The 14,849-nt window shown below is 45.3% G+C and overlaps 1 protein-coding gene across 2 annotated transcripts in view; it reads right to left on the minus strand.

Annotated features, from left to right (window-relative positions):
* Positions 1-1,779: 1,779 nt before the first annotated feature.
* LOC142296415 (G-protein coupled receptor family C group 6 member A-like) overlaps positions 1,780-14,849 on the minus strand; it is a 234,915-nt gene continuing 221,845 nt past the window's right edge. For both annotated transcript variants that reach the window (XM_075340024.1, XM_075340025.1), the window contains exon 6: positions 1,780-7,696. In XM_075340024.1, the coding sequence (XP_075196139.1) occupies positions 6,648-7,696 (1,049 nt within the window). In that variant the 3' untranslated portion in view covers positions 1,780-6,647. The remainder of the gene's footprint in view (positions 7,697-14,849) is intronic.

A 14,849-nucleotide genomic window follows, 5' to 3' on the forward strand; every position in this document is an offset into this window, starting at 1 on the left:
ACCGCCACCGCCAAGGTAACCGTTTCTCAGGGCCAGCGCCTGCGGGCAAAAGGGGCTCCTCCGGCCCATATCCAAGCCGGGGAGCGGGTTACCGGTGGGAACCCATTGTAACCATATAACCAACTTAGGTGCAGGGAAAGGCAGTTACCGCCAACCTGCCGGAGGCAACAACACCGCAGCCGTCTGTGGGACCCGTCCATCCAGCCGAGTGTTTTACCGAGAACTGTGTCTTCATCATTGGGCTGAGTGAGTACCACCGTGCCGTGCGGCACAGCGCTGCCCCTGCGACCCTGCACCTCACCAGGCCTGCCTGCCATCCATCCCTACCCCATCACCGGGCCCCGGGACAACCAACCCCCTACCCACGGAGGGGAGAACTAACAACCAAGCTGCTCCCTGTCACCGCTCCCGGGATTCCCGTCCAGAGCAGCGGTGGTGTCACCAAAATCACCACAACTGTGGGTGGCGTCACGGACAATATCCCTAAACCAAACCACCCCCTTTCACTCACGGGCGAGGAGCGCCGCTCGAGTCCCCGGGATCCGGCCCACCGCTCGAGCCACCACCGAGCAGCAGCAGCAGCCGCAGCAGCAGCCGCAGCCGGACCCAAGCAGTGGGAGAGCGCCGCGTCCCCTCCTCCGCCCGCGGCATGAGCGTAAGACCCTCCAGGCTGGGGGATACAGGAGGAGGGGCGAAGCCCCCCTTCTATAGTTAATTATTAATAATTTATTATGAAAGGGGGACTTTCCTCCTCACGGGAGCCCTCCATATCTGAGGGTCATAGCCCAAGATCCTCACTTCTATTAAAAAGAAATCCATGACCACGTGGACGTACGCCCACTATTTCTGTTCCTTCCCAATAACTCTGGGTGATTCCACCCACTGTCTCCACTCTGCCCACTATCTCTTCAGGTTCCCGTTACTTCAAGTATGCCAGTAAGAGAATGGGGGGGGCTCAAGCAAACAAATATGCTTGAGTTCCCCATTGACTCCCATTGTGCTTGGTACTCAATTCGAGCAACCGAGCAGTCCGATCTGCTCGATTAGATATTGAGCACCCAAGCACTTTTGTGCTCGCCCATCATTAGTGACCACCCTTTGTCTTCAAATAAGCATCAATTCTTCTTGATACACTAGCACACAACTTTCGAAAGAATTTCGCAGTGAGGATGTTCCAAAGATCATGGAGAACTGACCTGCCTCTTGTTTCTGATTGATATGTCACCCATGTTTCAGTGACCTATCTCAGTCAGAGAAAGAAGGCAGGGGATGGGCAGTGAATAAAGAGAGTGGTAGGAGAGGTTCAAGAACAATGTCCAACCTCACAATACTAATTAGCACACAATTCCATCTATTGATTTCTTTTAATGTGCAAATCAGGTTTCTACAAGCAACATGGATTTAATCAGTCAGTAATAAAACTCATTTATAACATGATATATTGGGGTTTATCCTGATGACATGTTCTCTTTAAATACAGTATTAGCTGTTGCAACTTTTTATTGCCACTGGAGGGAGAATTTCTCTCTTTGGTTAATAACACATGTAATAGCCTTTTACTGGGCTTGTCATTTTGGCTGTATGGTTAGACTTTGGTGAATTATGCTCCTCACTCTATAAAATGCACAGATGTTTTCCTATTTCCCTGTTAATTTTTCTAATTAAGATTATAATATTTACATTGCATTAAAATGAATAAAGAGTGGAATAAACAGAATCAACCAAACATATATGCCAGTATAATGAGTGTGATATATTGAGCCTTGTGTTTATTATGCAGTTTATTTATTAATAGGATAATGCAGGTATAGGTATAAACAATGATGAATGAAATACATTAGAATAGGAGGAAAGAAGAGCATAGAATGTTAGATTTATATACATGTTACAAACAAATCATTGCATAATTCAATATAAATAATGCACATGTGGCAATAACATATTAAATCTAATTATACTTAGAATGAAGACATGCTTTGTATGGTTCAGCACCACTTATGGTTTAAGTACATGGGGAAAAAGTAGCAATCAGCGTGTATAAGAAATATATTTTTTACCTGAACGTCATACATTATAATGTTTTTAACATCAGAACAATACTGTAAATTCACTTATGAATCTGCTCCACTGTGTATCTACACCTTATTGTTGCCTGCAGCATCTTTTTATAATATGTAATGTTTAGACATCAGTGGTTCACTTTATTGAGTGATGAGATTTAATTTGCATTTATTTTTTTCATTTAATCAATACCAGCAGTAATCATTAAACGGCAATAACAGTGAAGTCATTTTGGTCATCTTACATTAGCATAGTATTTTATTTTGTTTCAATTTAATTGCAATTTTATTTCAATTTTTTTTTTCTTTTGTCTATTTGATCTGTATGCCATGCTCTAGAAGGGTCCATTTATCTGGATGTGCTAGGTTCTGTTCATAAAGTTTTTATGTGGATTTTTCCGGATTTTTCAGTTGGCTGGGTTGAGTGTATAAAGTATTTGTTTTTTTCTTCACAGCTCAAATGGAATTTTGTACTTTTGCAATTTATTTCAAATGTTATCACTTTTTCACAACTCTGGGCCAGACTTCAATCAGAGGTCAATAAAACTTTCACACTCTTTATCTATGAACTGCAATGTTTACTTCCACAACAGTTTGTCCTGAAAGTTCAGCTTCGCATAACTTATCTTATTTACTGCTCCATTCTATGTCCTGTTGTGTATAAATATGTGACTCTTCAGATTTTTGTTATACTGAGCTTGATGAAGAAACCTGAGTAGTCTCGAAAGCTTGCTATTATTACCATCTTTTCAGTTTGCCATTAAAAACTGGTGGTATCAACCACTGAAGACTCTTAGGCAGGCTTTGCACGCTGCGACATCAGTAACAATGTGTTACCGATGCTGCAGCGATAGTCCCGCCCCCGTCGCACGTTCGATATATAGTGAAAGCTGCCGTAGCGATTATTATCGCTACGGCAGCTTTACACGCACATACCTGCTGTGCGACGTCCCTCTGGCCGGCGACCCGCCTCCTTCCTTAGGGGGCGGGTCGTGCGGCGTCACAGTGACGTCACACGGCAGGCGGCCAATTGAAGTGGAGGGGCGGAGATGAGCAGGATGTAAACATCCCGCCCACCTCCGTCCTTCTCATTGCAGCCGGCGGCAGGTAAGGTGATGTTCCTCGCTCCTGCGGCTTCATGCACAGCGATGTGTGCTGCCGCAGGAGCGAGGAACAAAATCGTACCTGTCGCTGCACCGGCATTATGGAAATGTCAGAGGCTGCAGCGATGATACGATAACGACGCTTTTGCGCTCGTTCATCGTATCATCTAGGATTTACACACTACGACATCCCAAGTGATGCCGGATGTGCGTCACTTTCGATTTGACCCCACCGACATCACACCTGCGATGTCGTAGTGTGCAAAGCCGCCCTTAGTTCTTTTAAACAATTTTTTATTACTTTTCGAAAACGCACTAAAAATTGACAAGTGTTAAAGAACATACAGGAAAAAAAAATGTACCATATACACTATAGGGATGTTTTTCCATTAAAATAACTGGGAAGCTCTTTAGAAGCAGATCTGAAACATTTTTGTACAGATTTGGCAAGGATTATAGCATAATCCTTGTTAAAAAAAACATGTATGAAAATAACCTTACAAATTTGTGTAGTCAACTATAAACTCCCCCATACTCTGGAACGTTCTACCTCAGCATATCAGACACTCAGATACCATGGAAAGCTTCAAAAGGAACCTGAAGACCCATCTCTTCCGACAACCCTACAATCTACAATAACCCTCTGACCAGCACACCACTGCGCAACCAGATCTACCCTCACCTACTGTATCCTCACCCATCACCTATAGACTGTGAGCCCTTGCGGGCAGGGTCTTCTCTCCTCCTGTACCAGTCTGTGACTTATATTGTTCATGATTATTGTACTTAATTTTATGTATACCCTTTTCACTTGTAAAGTGCCATGGAATACATGGCACTATAATAATGCTCCATTGGTATATTGTACCTTGCTTGCTTCCAAGCCAATAAGAATATACCTGGAAGGTCTTATGTTTTTGTTCAAAATTATCAACAGACATGTGAGACACAGAAGACAAACGGAACCAAATTGGAAGCTTTCCGTTTTGCATCCTTGTTACACGGATCCGCAAACACTGATCAGAAAAAAATACTTGCTCACTGTCTCAAAAAACTCAAATGCGGATTCATGGTTTTTATGGATGTGTGAACAGATAGAGCCATTCAACTCTATGAGTCTGTGTGATGTCTGGAAACATTGAACAGCACACAGACAGGGCCAGATTTTCCATAAGGCCATCCTAAGCCATGGCCCAGAGCATAGTAGTCCGGGGGCATTTTTACAGAAGAAACAGCAACCAAATATTTACAAATTTTTTTGTATTATTTTGAAAAGGCCATATAAAATGTTTTTTTTTTTTAAATTTACATCCATATATATTAACCCCTTCAGCTCCGGGGCACTTTCCGTTTTTGCGTTTTTGTTTTTTGCTCCCCTTCTTCCGAGAGCCGTAACTTTTTTATTTTTCTGTCAATCTTGCCATATGAGGGCTTGTTTTTTGTGGGACAAGTTGTACTTTTAAATGAAACCATAGGTTTTACCATATGGTGTACTGGAAAGCAGCAAAAAAATTCCAAGTGTGGAAAAATTGCAAAAAAAGTGTGATGGCACAATAGTTTTTGGGATGTTTTATTATCTACTTACTACAGTTTCTTGCATTGCTGCCCCCTCTGAACATGACCTGGATCCTGCAAGATGGGCGTTGTGGGAGTGGGAGATGTGAGTGCAACGCCGGCTTTCTGCTGCTATCTCAGACACCGTCGTAGCTTCTAACTATGACAGAAGATGTCAAAAGTGGGTGGAGTAAGTTGCAGTGAGTAACACCAGAGTCAGAGGGAGAGGAGGCATAATTATGTGCTTTGGCCTAAAGCGTAAAAATATGTAAATCTGGCCCTGCACACAGACATTTCACAAGGATATGTAAATGTAGTTTTATAAGGATATTGCAAAGAAATGCTTCTAGGGAATAGTAAAATGCATAATGAAAAAGTTATAAAAAGATAAACACAGTTCTTAAAATATCTCATTGGAAATCTTGTGTGCTTCTGTACAGGGTCTGCACATGTGGTAATGTCATGTGAATGTGGTCCTACTTCTTTTTCATACTGGCCTCTTTTTACCCTATTTAACCCCTTCAGCCCCAGAGCATTTTCCGTTTTTGCGTTTTTTGTTTTTTGCTCCCCTTCTTCCGAGAGCCGTAACTTTTTTATTTTTCTGTCAATCTTGCCACATGAGGGTCAAATGACTTTTAAATGAAACCAAAAGTTTTACCATATAGTGTACTGGAAAACAGCAAACAAATTCCAAGTGTGGAAAAACTGCAAAAAAAGTGTGATCGCACAATAGTTTTTTGGGATATTTTATTCACCGTGTTCACTATATGGTAAAACTGATGTGTCGGTGAGATGCCTCAGGTCAGTGCGAGTTTGTAGACACCAAACGTATATAGGTTTACTTGTATCTAAGGGGTTAAAAAAAATTCACAGGTTTGTCCAGTAAAAGTGGCGGACGTTTTATGCCATTTTCCGAAACCCGTAGCGTTCTCATTTTTCGGGATCTATGGCTCAGTGATGGCTTATTGTGTGCGTCTTGAGCTGCTGTTTCTAATGGTACCATTTTTGCGCAGATGCTACGTTTTGATCGCCTCTTATTGCATTTTGCGCAAAACTTGCGTCAACCAAAAAACGTAATTTTGGCGTTTAGAATTTTTTTGGGCGCTACGCCGTTTACTGATCAGATTAATTGATTTTATATTTTGATAGATCGGGCATTGCTGAACACGGCGATACCAAATATGTGTATATTTTTTTATTTTTTTTTACCCCTTAATTTTCAATGGGGCGAAAGGGGGGTGATTTGAACTTTTAGGGGTTTTTTTTATTATTTTTTAAAACTTTTTTTTACTTTTTTTTTTATTTTACTAGTCCCCCTAGGGGGCTATACCGATCAGCAATCCGATCACTCTGCCTTATCTGTACATCTCAGCTACAGAACTAAGATCTGCAGATATGGTGCTTTACTCTCTATGCTGGCACTATGGCGGCATTGAGAGGAAGTCACTCATGTTAGCTAAAGGCGTCATCACATGACCCTGTGCTACCATGGCAACCACCGAAAGTTACGTGATCACGTACGTGACTTCCGGTGGGGGCGGCGATAAGTAAATGTAATGGCTGCGCGCATATACATCTCACTGCCAGACTTTGGCAGCCAGATGTAAGGGGTTAAATGTTGCGAGTGGAAGCGATTCCACTCGTAACATGCAGGCACACATGTCAGCTGTTGAAAACAGCTGATATGTGCGCGGATCGCCGCAACCTGCCTACGGCAGGGGGCGGGGCTTAACCTCACACACTCCATGACGGATAGATCCATCCTTGGTCGTGACGGGGTTAAGCATATCGAGTGCAAATGCCACCTTTAGTGATCTTATCTATCTAGATTTTGATTTACTATGATTGAATGCATCATTGTATTTCAGCATGGTCCACATCCAGCAGGGTAATTAATATTATCTAGTATACTTACACTTCATGATCATCATTACCAACTTTTCAGTCTCCTTCTTGTAAAGGAGGTTATTCTATTCTTTGAATATGTCTGTAAAGAGTGATCAGTCTCCGCTTGAATGGGTTGAGGAGGCAAATCAAAGCTCCTTGGTGTAGAAAAGAACCTGGATCTGTGTAATTTGAAAAATGCACGTATACTTTGAAGATAGTGTTCTCTATTGTTTTTTTCCCTTTTAAATAAAATAATATAACACACGGGCAGTAAGTGACAACCAATGACTCCGTAACTTGAAGCTAATATGGCTATAATCTGTACAGCAGAGATGTATGTGCTAGTAGTATTATTCATGTAGATTGGAATAAAGACAATCCACACAAACATATAGACCAGCATGCTGAATGTGATATATCGAGCCTCATTATATTTTTCTGGTAATTTTCTGCCTTTGAAAGCTAGGACGAAACATATAAATGCAAGCAACCCAATGTAGCTAAGCATGATGACATAGGCTACGTTGGACCCTTCATTGCATTGCAGGATTAGGAGTTGTGGTATTCTGCGAATGGTACTAACACAAGGACTCTTTAACAAAACCCATATTAAACAAATAACCAACTGGATACTGGTTAAAAAAATAATAATAGCTAGTGGTTGAAAAGCAAAACCCATTACCTTTTGACCTCTGCTGCCTGACTCAAAAGCTAATATATTTCGCAAAGATTTGATTAAAATACAAGAAACTGTAACAGTAAAACTGATGCCGAAAATTGGTTGCCTGATTTGGCAAATAATTACGACAGGGTAACCAATAAATAATGCAGTATCTGCTAAACTCAACAAAAGTGATATATTTAATAGGTATGTATATCGACCTCCCGCTGCTTTTACTGCTGGTGTGTCAATATACTTTCTAAATAAAATTCCTATTACAAACACCAAAAGAAATCCAAAACTAGAAAATGTCATCAATGTAATAGCAAATGGGTTGTTCCAATGGAAATATTCCCTTGTCTTGTTCTCACATTGAGAGCTTCCATTTGTTGACCACTGATTTTCGGGACACTTCAGGCATTCAGACATATCTATAAACATGAAAAGTAAAAGTAAATCATATATCTGAAAAATAACAGAAGGGCAATAATATTGATAAAGAAGCAAGGAAAACCTGTCATGAGAATACATTAACAGGATTGAAATTAGTCAGCCTTAAGACGTTGCACTTAAGACAAGGACAAGGGATCATTAGTGAAAAACTCCTGGGCCATAATACAAAATCTATAAAAAGCTTCCTCGCGTACCATGTTCCATTTACAGTACTAAAGGTTTTGTTATATATTAAAGAAGTCTTCTGAAGCCATTATGTCCTACAGTCTAGGTACAACTGCTGCAACCCTATCGCTAGTAGAGTTGAGCGATGTTCGAGGTTCGCCAATTTCATGTTCGAGTGATTTTGGGGGGTGTTCGAGCTCGAGCTGTAACCTAAAAGCTCGACAGTTCTAGTTAGGTTCGAGAACGGTTCGATCAACAAAAACGTGGCTTTTCACAGTAAGGCTATGTGCACATGTTGCTATCTGCATGCGTCCTGCGTCCCCAGCACAATCCCTCTCTCTTTCCTACTCACCGATCACAGGCGTCTCGCTGCACGGCTGTCAGAAATCTACGGCGTCTTTTCCTCTTTAGAAAATGGCTGCCGCTTTATTATTCAATCAGGTATTCCGTGCTTTCCCCACACACCGGCGCCCATGATTAGTTGCAGTCAGACACGCCCCCCCACAATGAGTGACAGCTGTCTCACTGCAACCAATGATAGCCGCCGGTGGGCAGGTCTATATAGTGCAGTAAAATAAATGAATAATAATAAAAAAAAATGCGGTTCCCCCCATATTTGATACCAGCCAGGATAAAGCCGCACGGCTGGAGGCTGGTATTGTCAGGATAGAGAGCACCACGGTATGGGGAGCCCTCCAGCCTAACAATATCACCCAGCAGCCGCCCGGAATTGCCACATCCATTAGATGCAACAGTCCCGGGACTCCACCCAGCTCATCCCGAATTGCCCTGGTGCGTTGGCAATCGGGGTAATAATGAGTTTAATCATGCCAGGTGTCTTCCCGAGATACCTTCCATGATTAAACTGAAAGTGAAAGTAAATAAAAACACAGCGAAAAATCCTTTATTTAGACAAAAAACACCCTCTTTTACCATTTTATTAATTAACAAATACACATCCAGGTCCGAAATCATCCACACGACACTGTCAGCTCTGCTACATGAAGATTCAGCAGCACCGTAGAACATGATTGCGCTGTGTCTTTTCCACGTAGGAATAAAGTGCCTAACTTTATCATTAGAGGCAGTAGCTCAGTGGCTAGAGCGCTCGCTTAAGAAGCATAACTTTACGAATTCTAGTCCCAGTCCCGGTAAAGAATTTAATTTTTTTATTTTCGTTTTTTATTTTTAGTTTCGAGCTCGAACACCCCCCAAAATCACTCAAACATGATATTGGCGAACCTCGAACATCGCTCAACTCTACTAGCGATAGGGTTGCAGCAGTTGTACCTAGACTGTGGGACATAATGGCTTCAGAAGACTTCTTTAATATATAACAAAACCTTTAGTACTGTAAATGGAACATGGTATGCGAGAAAGCTTTTTATAGATTTTGTATTATGGCCCAGGAGTTTTTCACTAATGATCCCTTGTCACTTGAAGAACCATTTGTACGCTTTCTTAAAGTGGCTGCCCTACTTAAAGGGGTTTCCCCTTGAACAAAGTTAATTTTTAAATTGTAAACTCATTTTAATCAATAGATCTTGGAATATTTATAAGTTCCGCAATTGGATGTGCTTTTTAGGTTTTTGTACATTTGCACCTGCTATATGCTGTGTGTCTGACCGTACAGGGACATGGTCTGATGATACCACATCTACTGGGCCGGGAAGGACACAAAAGAGTATAAACACATTACAGCACGAATCATAGCTGATTCCATTTGTGAGGTAAAATATTTCCCTGTCTGTTTTTAAAAAAATGTTTTACCTAAAAGAAAGAATAATACTGTAATGTCTGTATACTCTTTATTGTGTCCTCCCTGGCCCAGGAAATGTGGTATGATCAGAACATATGCCTGTACGATCAGCCACATAATACTTAATAGTACATACATAATACTTAATAGGACATAATATTTATAAGATGTCAGCATAATGACATTGTTTTAAACACATCCAATTGTAGAAAGTATTATTATTGCAAGATCTATTCATTAAAATTAACCTTTTTTTTTGGGGGGGGGGAAACCCCTTTAATCGATTTAGGACTCGTATAAAAACATTGGATACTTACCTCCTACATCGGCGAGTTCCTGCAATGTTGCTGCTACTATTCACAGCAAAGGGACATTGTTGTGTCATGTGGCCACTGCATCTATATAGTCATGAGCGAGTACTAAAAAGCTCGGGTGCTCGAGGCTCGGGCCGAGCATCCCAAGATACTCGTGTACTCGGCCCGAGCACCGAGCCCAATGTTATCCTATGGGAGACCCGAGTATTTTTATGAAATGACCCCCGGCAGCATGCAGAAACCCTAAAAATGTCACAAAAGTCTCAGAAGAGTGCTCAAATGACATGGCAACAGCATGGGGAAGATCCCTTGAAGCATTTATCACTCAAAAGTCACAGCTGTGAACAATTTTTTCCGCGTTTTACGCCATTTTTACGGACTCACCAGAAAACCTTCCAAAATGACACCAAAATGAATTTTCATGGCGGAAATGTTAAGGGCACATACCCAATAGTGAGATAGAGCTGGTGTATGTTACTTTTGGAGATTACATGAAAGATTTTACGTGAAAACATTGTGTGGCACTTCGATGTCCCTGAGAAGAGACGTACATGAAGGCCTCTTGAGTCTAATGTGCCCATTTTGAGGAAGTGGGTCTATTGTAGTAAAGCCCTTTGGCAGGGCAGCCAAAAAATTGGGAGGCTCCATGTTGTCCCTGGATAGAGACGTGCATGAGGGCCTGTAAACCTGAAGTGCCCATTGTAAGGAAGTGGGTCTATTGTAGTAAAGCCCTTTGGCAGGGCAGCCAAAAATTGGGAGGCTCCACGTTGTCCCTTGATAGAGACGTGCATGAGGGCCTGTAAACCTGAAGTGCCCATTGTAAGGAAGTGGGTCTATTGTAGTATAGCCCTTTGGCAGGGCAGCCAAAAATTAGGAGGCTCCACGTTGTCCCTGGATAGAGACGTGCATGAGGGCCTGTAAACCTGAAGTGCCCATTGTAAGGAAGTGGGTCTATTGTAGTATAGCCCTTTGGCAGGGCAGCCAAAAATTAGGAGGCTCCACGTTGTCCCTGGATAGAAACGTGCATGAGGGCCTGTAAACCTGAAGTGCCCATTGTAAGGAAGTAGGTCTATTGTAGTATAGCCATTTGGCAGGGCAGCCAAAAATTGGGAGGCTCCACATTGTCCCTGGATAGAGACGTGCATGAGGGCCTGTAAACCTGAAGTGCCCATTGTAAGGAAGTGGGTCTATTGTAGTATAGCCCTTTGGCAGGGCAACCAAAAAATGGGAGGCTCCACGTTGTCCCTGGATAGAGACGTGCATGAGGGCCTGTAAACCTGAAGTGCCCATTGTAAGGAAGTAGGTCTATTGTAGTATAGCCCTTTGGCAGGGCAGCCAAAAATTGGGAGGCTCCACGTTGTCCCTGGATAGAGACGTGCATGAGGGCCTGTAAACCTGAAGTGTCCATTGTAAGGAAGTGGGTCTATTGTAGTATAGCCCTTTGGCAGGGCAGCCAAAAATTGGGAGGCTCCACATTGTCCCTGGATAGAGACGTGCATGAGGGCCTGTAAACCTGAAGTGCCCATTGTAAGGAAGTGGGTCTATTGTAGTAAAGCCCTTTGGCAGGGCAGCCAAAAATTGGGAGGCTCCACGTTGTCCCTTGATAGAGACGTGCATGAGGGCCTGTAAACCTGAAGTGCCCATTGTAAGGAAGTGGGTCTATTGTAGTATAGCCCTTTGGCAGGGCAGCCAAAAATTGGGAGGCTCCACATTGTCCCTGGATAGAGACCTGTTAGGTTCTTAGTGCGTCCGTGCTTGCATTTAAAAACCGCACGTGTGTGCCTGTTGGTGGCAGCGTTCAGGTGCACTTGTGTGCGTTTTGCACAAACTTGCATATAACGCACAAGTCTAGTGAATACACATCAGCACAGCATTGCAAAATGCACAATGGCGTTGGCAACGAACAAGGAAGTGGACGTGATGGTGGTGCAGGCAGAGACCGAGGTCGTGTGCAAGCTCTAATTTCGCCACAACAAAGGGCCACATCTACTCGTGTCTTCCACACGGTCAAGTGTCAGTAGCCGTGATACTGCACCGCACATTTCAGAACCTGATCCTCCTTCCTACCACCAGGCCAAGTACACGTCCACGGACATTACTGATCCCACACTTGGACACTCGGAAGAGCTGTTCACGTTTCCATTCACACATTCTGGCCTCTCACCAGCTCCTGTTGAAGTGGGCCATGACGAGATTGTATGTACAGATGCCCAAATATTTGAGCAGCCACGTTCTCACGAAGTTGGCAACGTGTCTCAACAAGGGGTGGACGATGATGAGACACAATTGTCAGGAAGTCAGGAGGAGGAGCAGGGTGCGGAAGAGGAAGACGACGTGGTGGATGATCCAGTAACTGACCCAACCTGGCAGGAGGATATGCAGAGCGAGGACAGCAGTGCACAGGGGGAGGGAGGCGTAGCATCCCAACAGGCAGTAAGAAGCAGGGTGGTGGCCCCAGGCAGACGTCAGGCAACCGTTCCCTGGAACAACAACACGACACAAGGTGCCTGTACAAATGTTAGGTCTTCCCGAGTCTGGCAGTTTTTTAAGTTGGCTCCAGATGATTCTAAAAAGGCCATTTGCAACACCTGCCATGCCAGCATCAGCAGGGGTACCAAAACTAGCAGCCTGACCACCACCAGCATGATCAGGCACATGTCAGCCAAGCACCCGACTTTGTGGGATGTACAACAGAGTCGAGGAGCAGTGCTTGCTGATGTCACTGCTACGTCTTCGCTTGTTGTGCATGCGAGCCAATACCCTGTCCATGCTGCCCGCGAACAAGCCTCCTCCGGCCCTGCACCTGCAGTTGCCCACGCAGAAATAACACCATCATCAAGCATGTCCTTGTCCCAGTGCAGCGTTCAGTTATCCATTCAGCAAACCTTTGAACGCAGGCGCAAATACACTGCCAACGCCCCACATGCCACACTTCTAAATGCTAACATTTCGCGACTGCTTGCGCTGGAAATGTTGCCTTTTAGGCTGGTGGAGACAGAAGCATTCCGCGACCTGATGGCGGCAGCTGTCCCACGTTACTCGGTCCCCAGCCGCCACTATTTCTCCCGGTGTGCCGTCCCCGCAATGCACAACCACGTGTCACAAAACATCACACGTGCCCTGAACAATGCTGTTTCAGCCAAAGTCCACCTAATCACAGACAAGTGGACAAATGCTTGTGGGCAAGGCCGCTACATCTCGTTGACGGCACACTGGGTTAATATTGTGGAAGCTGGGACCCAGTCTGAGCGAGGGACAGAACACGTCCTTCCCACACCAAGTTTTGCAGGCCCTACCTCAGTCAGGGTTTCACCCACACTCTACAGCTCCGGAATGTCATGCTCCTCAGCCTCCTCCTCCTCCTGCGCATCCTCATCCACTTTACCCTCCACACCAGTCCCAAGCTGGAAGTATCGCGGGCGGAGGAGGGGACGCTGCGCTCTCCCACTGCTCGGGTCCGGCTGCCGCTGCTCTACGGCTGCTGCTGCTCGGTGGCTCGAGCGATGGCCGGATCCCGGGGACTCGAGCGGTGCTCCTCGCCCGTGAGTGAAAAGGGGTGGTTTGGGTTTTGGGGATATTGTTTGTGACGCCACCCACGGTTGTGGTGATTGTGTGGACACCACCGCTGCTCTGGACGGGGATCCCGGGAGCCTGTGACAGGGAGCAGCTTTGTTGTTATTTCTCCCCTCCGTGGGTAGGGGGGTTGGTTGTCCCAGGGCCCGGTTATGGGGTAGAGATGGATGACAGGCGGGTTGCGGGGCCTGATGAGGTGCAGGGTTGCAGGGGCAGCGCTGTGCCGCACGGCACGGAGGTACTCACTCAGCCCAATGATGATGACACAGTTCACGGTAAAACAAGCGGCTGGATGGATGGGTCCCTCGGACGGCTGCGGTTGTTCCTCCCTGCAGGTTAGCGATGACTGTCTCTCCCTGCACCTAAGTTCAGTGTTGGTAGCGATGGGTTCCCACCGGTAACCTGCTCCCTGACCTGGATATGGGCCGGAGGAGCCCCTTTTGCCCACAGGCGCTGGCCCTGGGAGACGGTTGCCCTTGGCGGTGGCGGTGTCTCCCCTTCACGGTTGGACGATTGCCTTCTATCGGGACTTGGCTGTTTGGAAACCTGGAGGTCCCCTTCACTAATGGATTTGGCAAATTCACGGCGACTCCAAGCCTTGCCGGGATCCGAAAGGCCCCTGCCAATGGTGCTGGCTTCTCTTTGTATACCGGTCCAGTACCGCCGGGTCACCACCCGTCCACGGTCCTTACGGCAGACTCCAATCGGCCTCCACTGCAGACGGTCACCACATCCTGCCAACCTTGCTGTCCTGTCCGGGCCACACACCCGGACCAACTTCAGGCTCTTTGCTGTCACTTTTCTCCTCTCTACTACTTTCCTCCTTCCACTTCCTTAGCTTAACTCTCACTGCCTGTGTTTTTCCTCCTCCAGGACTGTGAACTCCTTGGTGGGTGGAGACAAACCGCCTGGCTCCACCCCCTGGTGTGGACAACAGCCCCTGGGGAAGGCAACAAGGATTTTGTGTTTTGACTATGATGTGCCTACAGGGAGTGTGGGGTGTGTAAGTGTTGTGCTCTGTGGCCCCTGGCTTGTCCAGGGCGACACAGAAGCACTGCAGCACTGCCTCGGCGAAGCGGCAACAGGCTGTGCTGAAGCTAATCTGCATAGGTGACAAACCCCACAATGCAGAAGAGGTGTGGACAGCTCTGAAACAGCATGCAGATCACTGACTCACACCTCTGAACCTAAAGCCAGGAAAGGTTGTGTGTGACAATGGCCGGAACCTGGTTGCGGCTTTGAGGCGAGGCCAGCTGACACATGGTCCATGCGTGGCCCATGTGCTCAACCTCGTGGTTCAGCGGTTTCTAAAGTCATACC

The sequence above is a fragment of the Anomaloglossus baeobatrachus genome, chromosome 3 (assembly GCF_048569485.1).
Source record: "Anomaloglossus baeobatrachus isolate aAnoBae1 chromosome 3, aAnoBae1.hap1, whole genome shotgun sequence".
NCBI lineage: Eukaryota > Metazoa > Chordata > Amphibia > Anura > Aromobatidae > Anomaloglossus > Anomaloglossus baeobatrachus.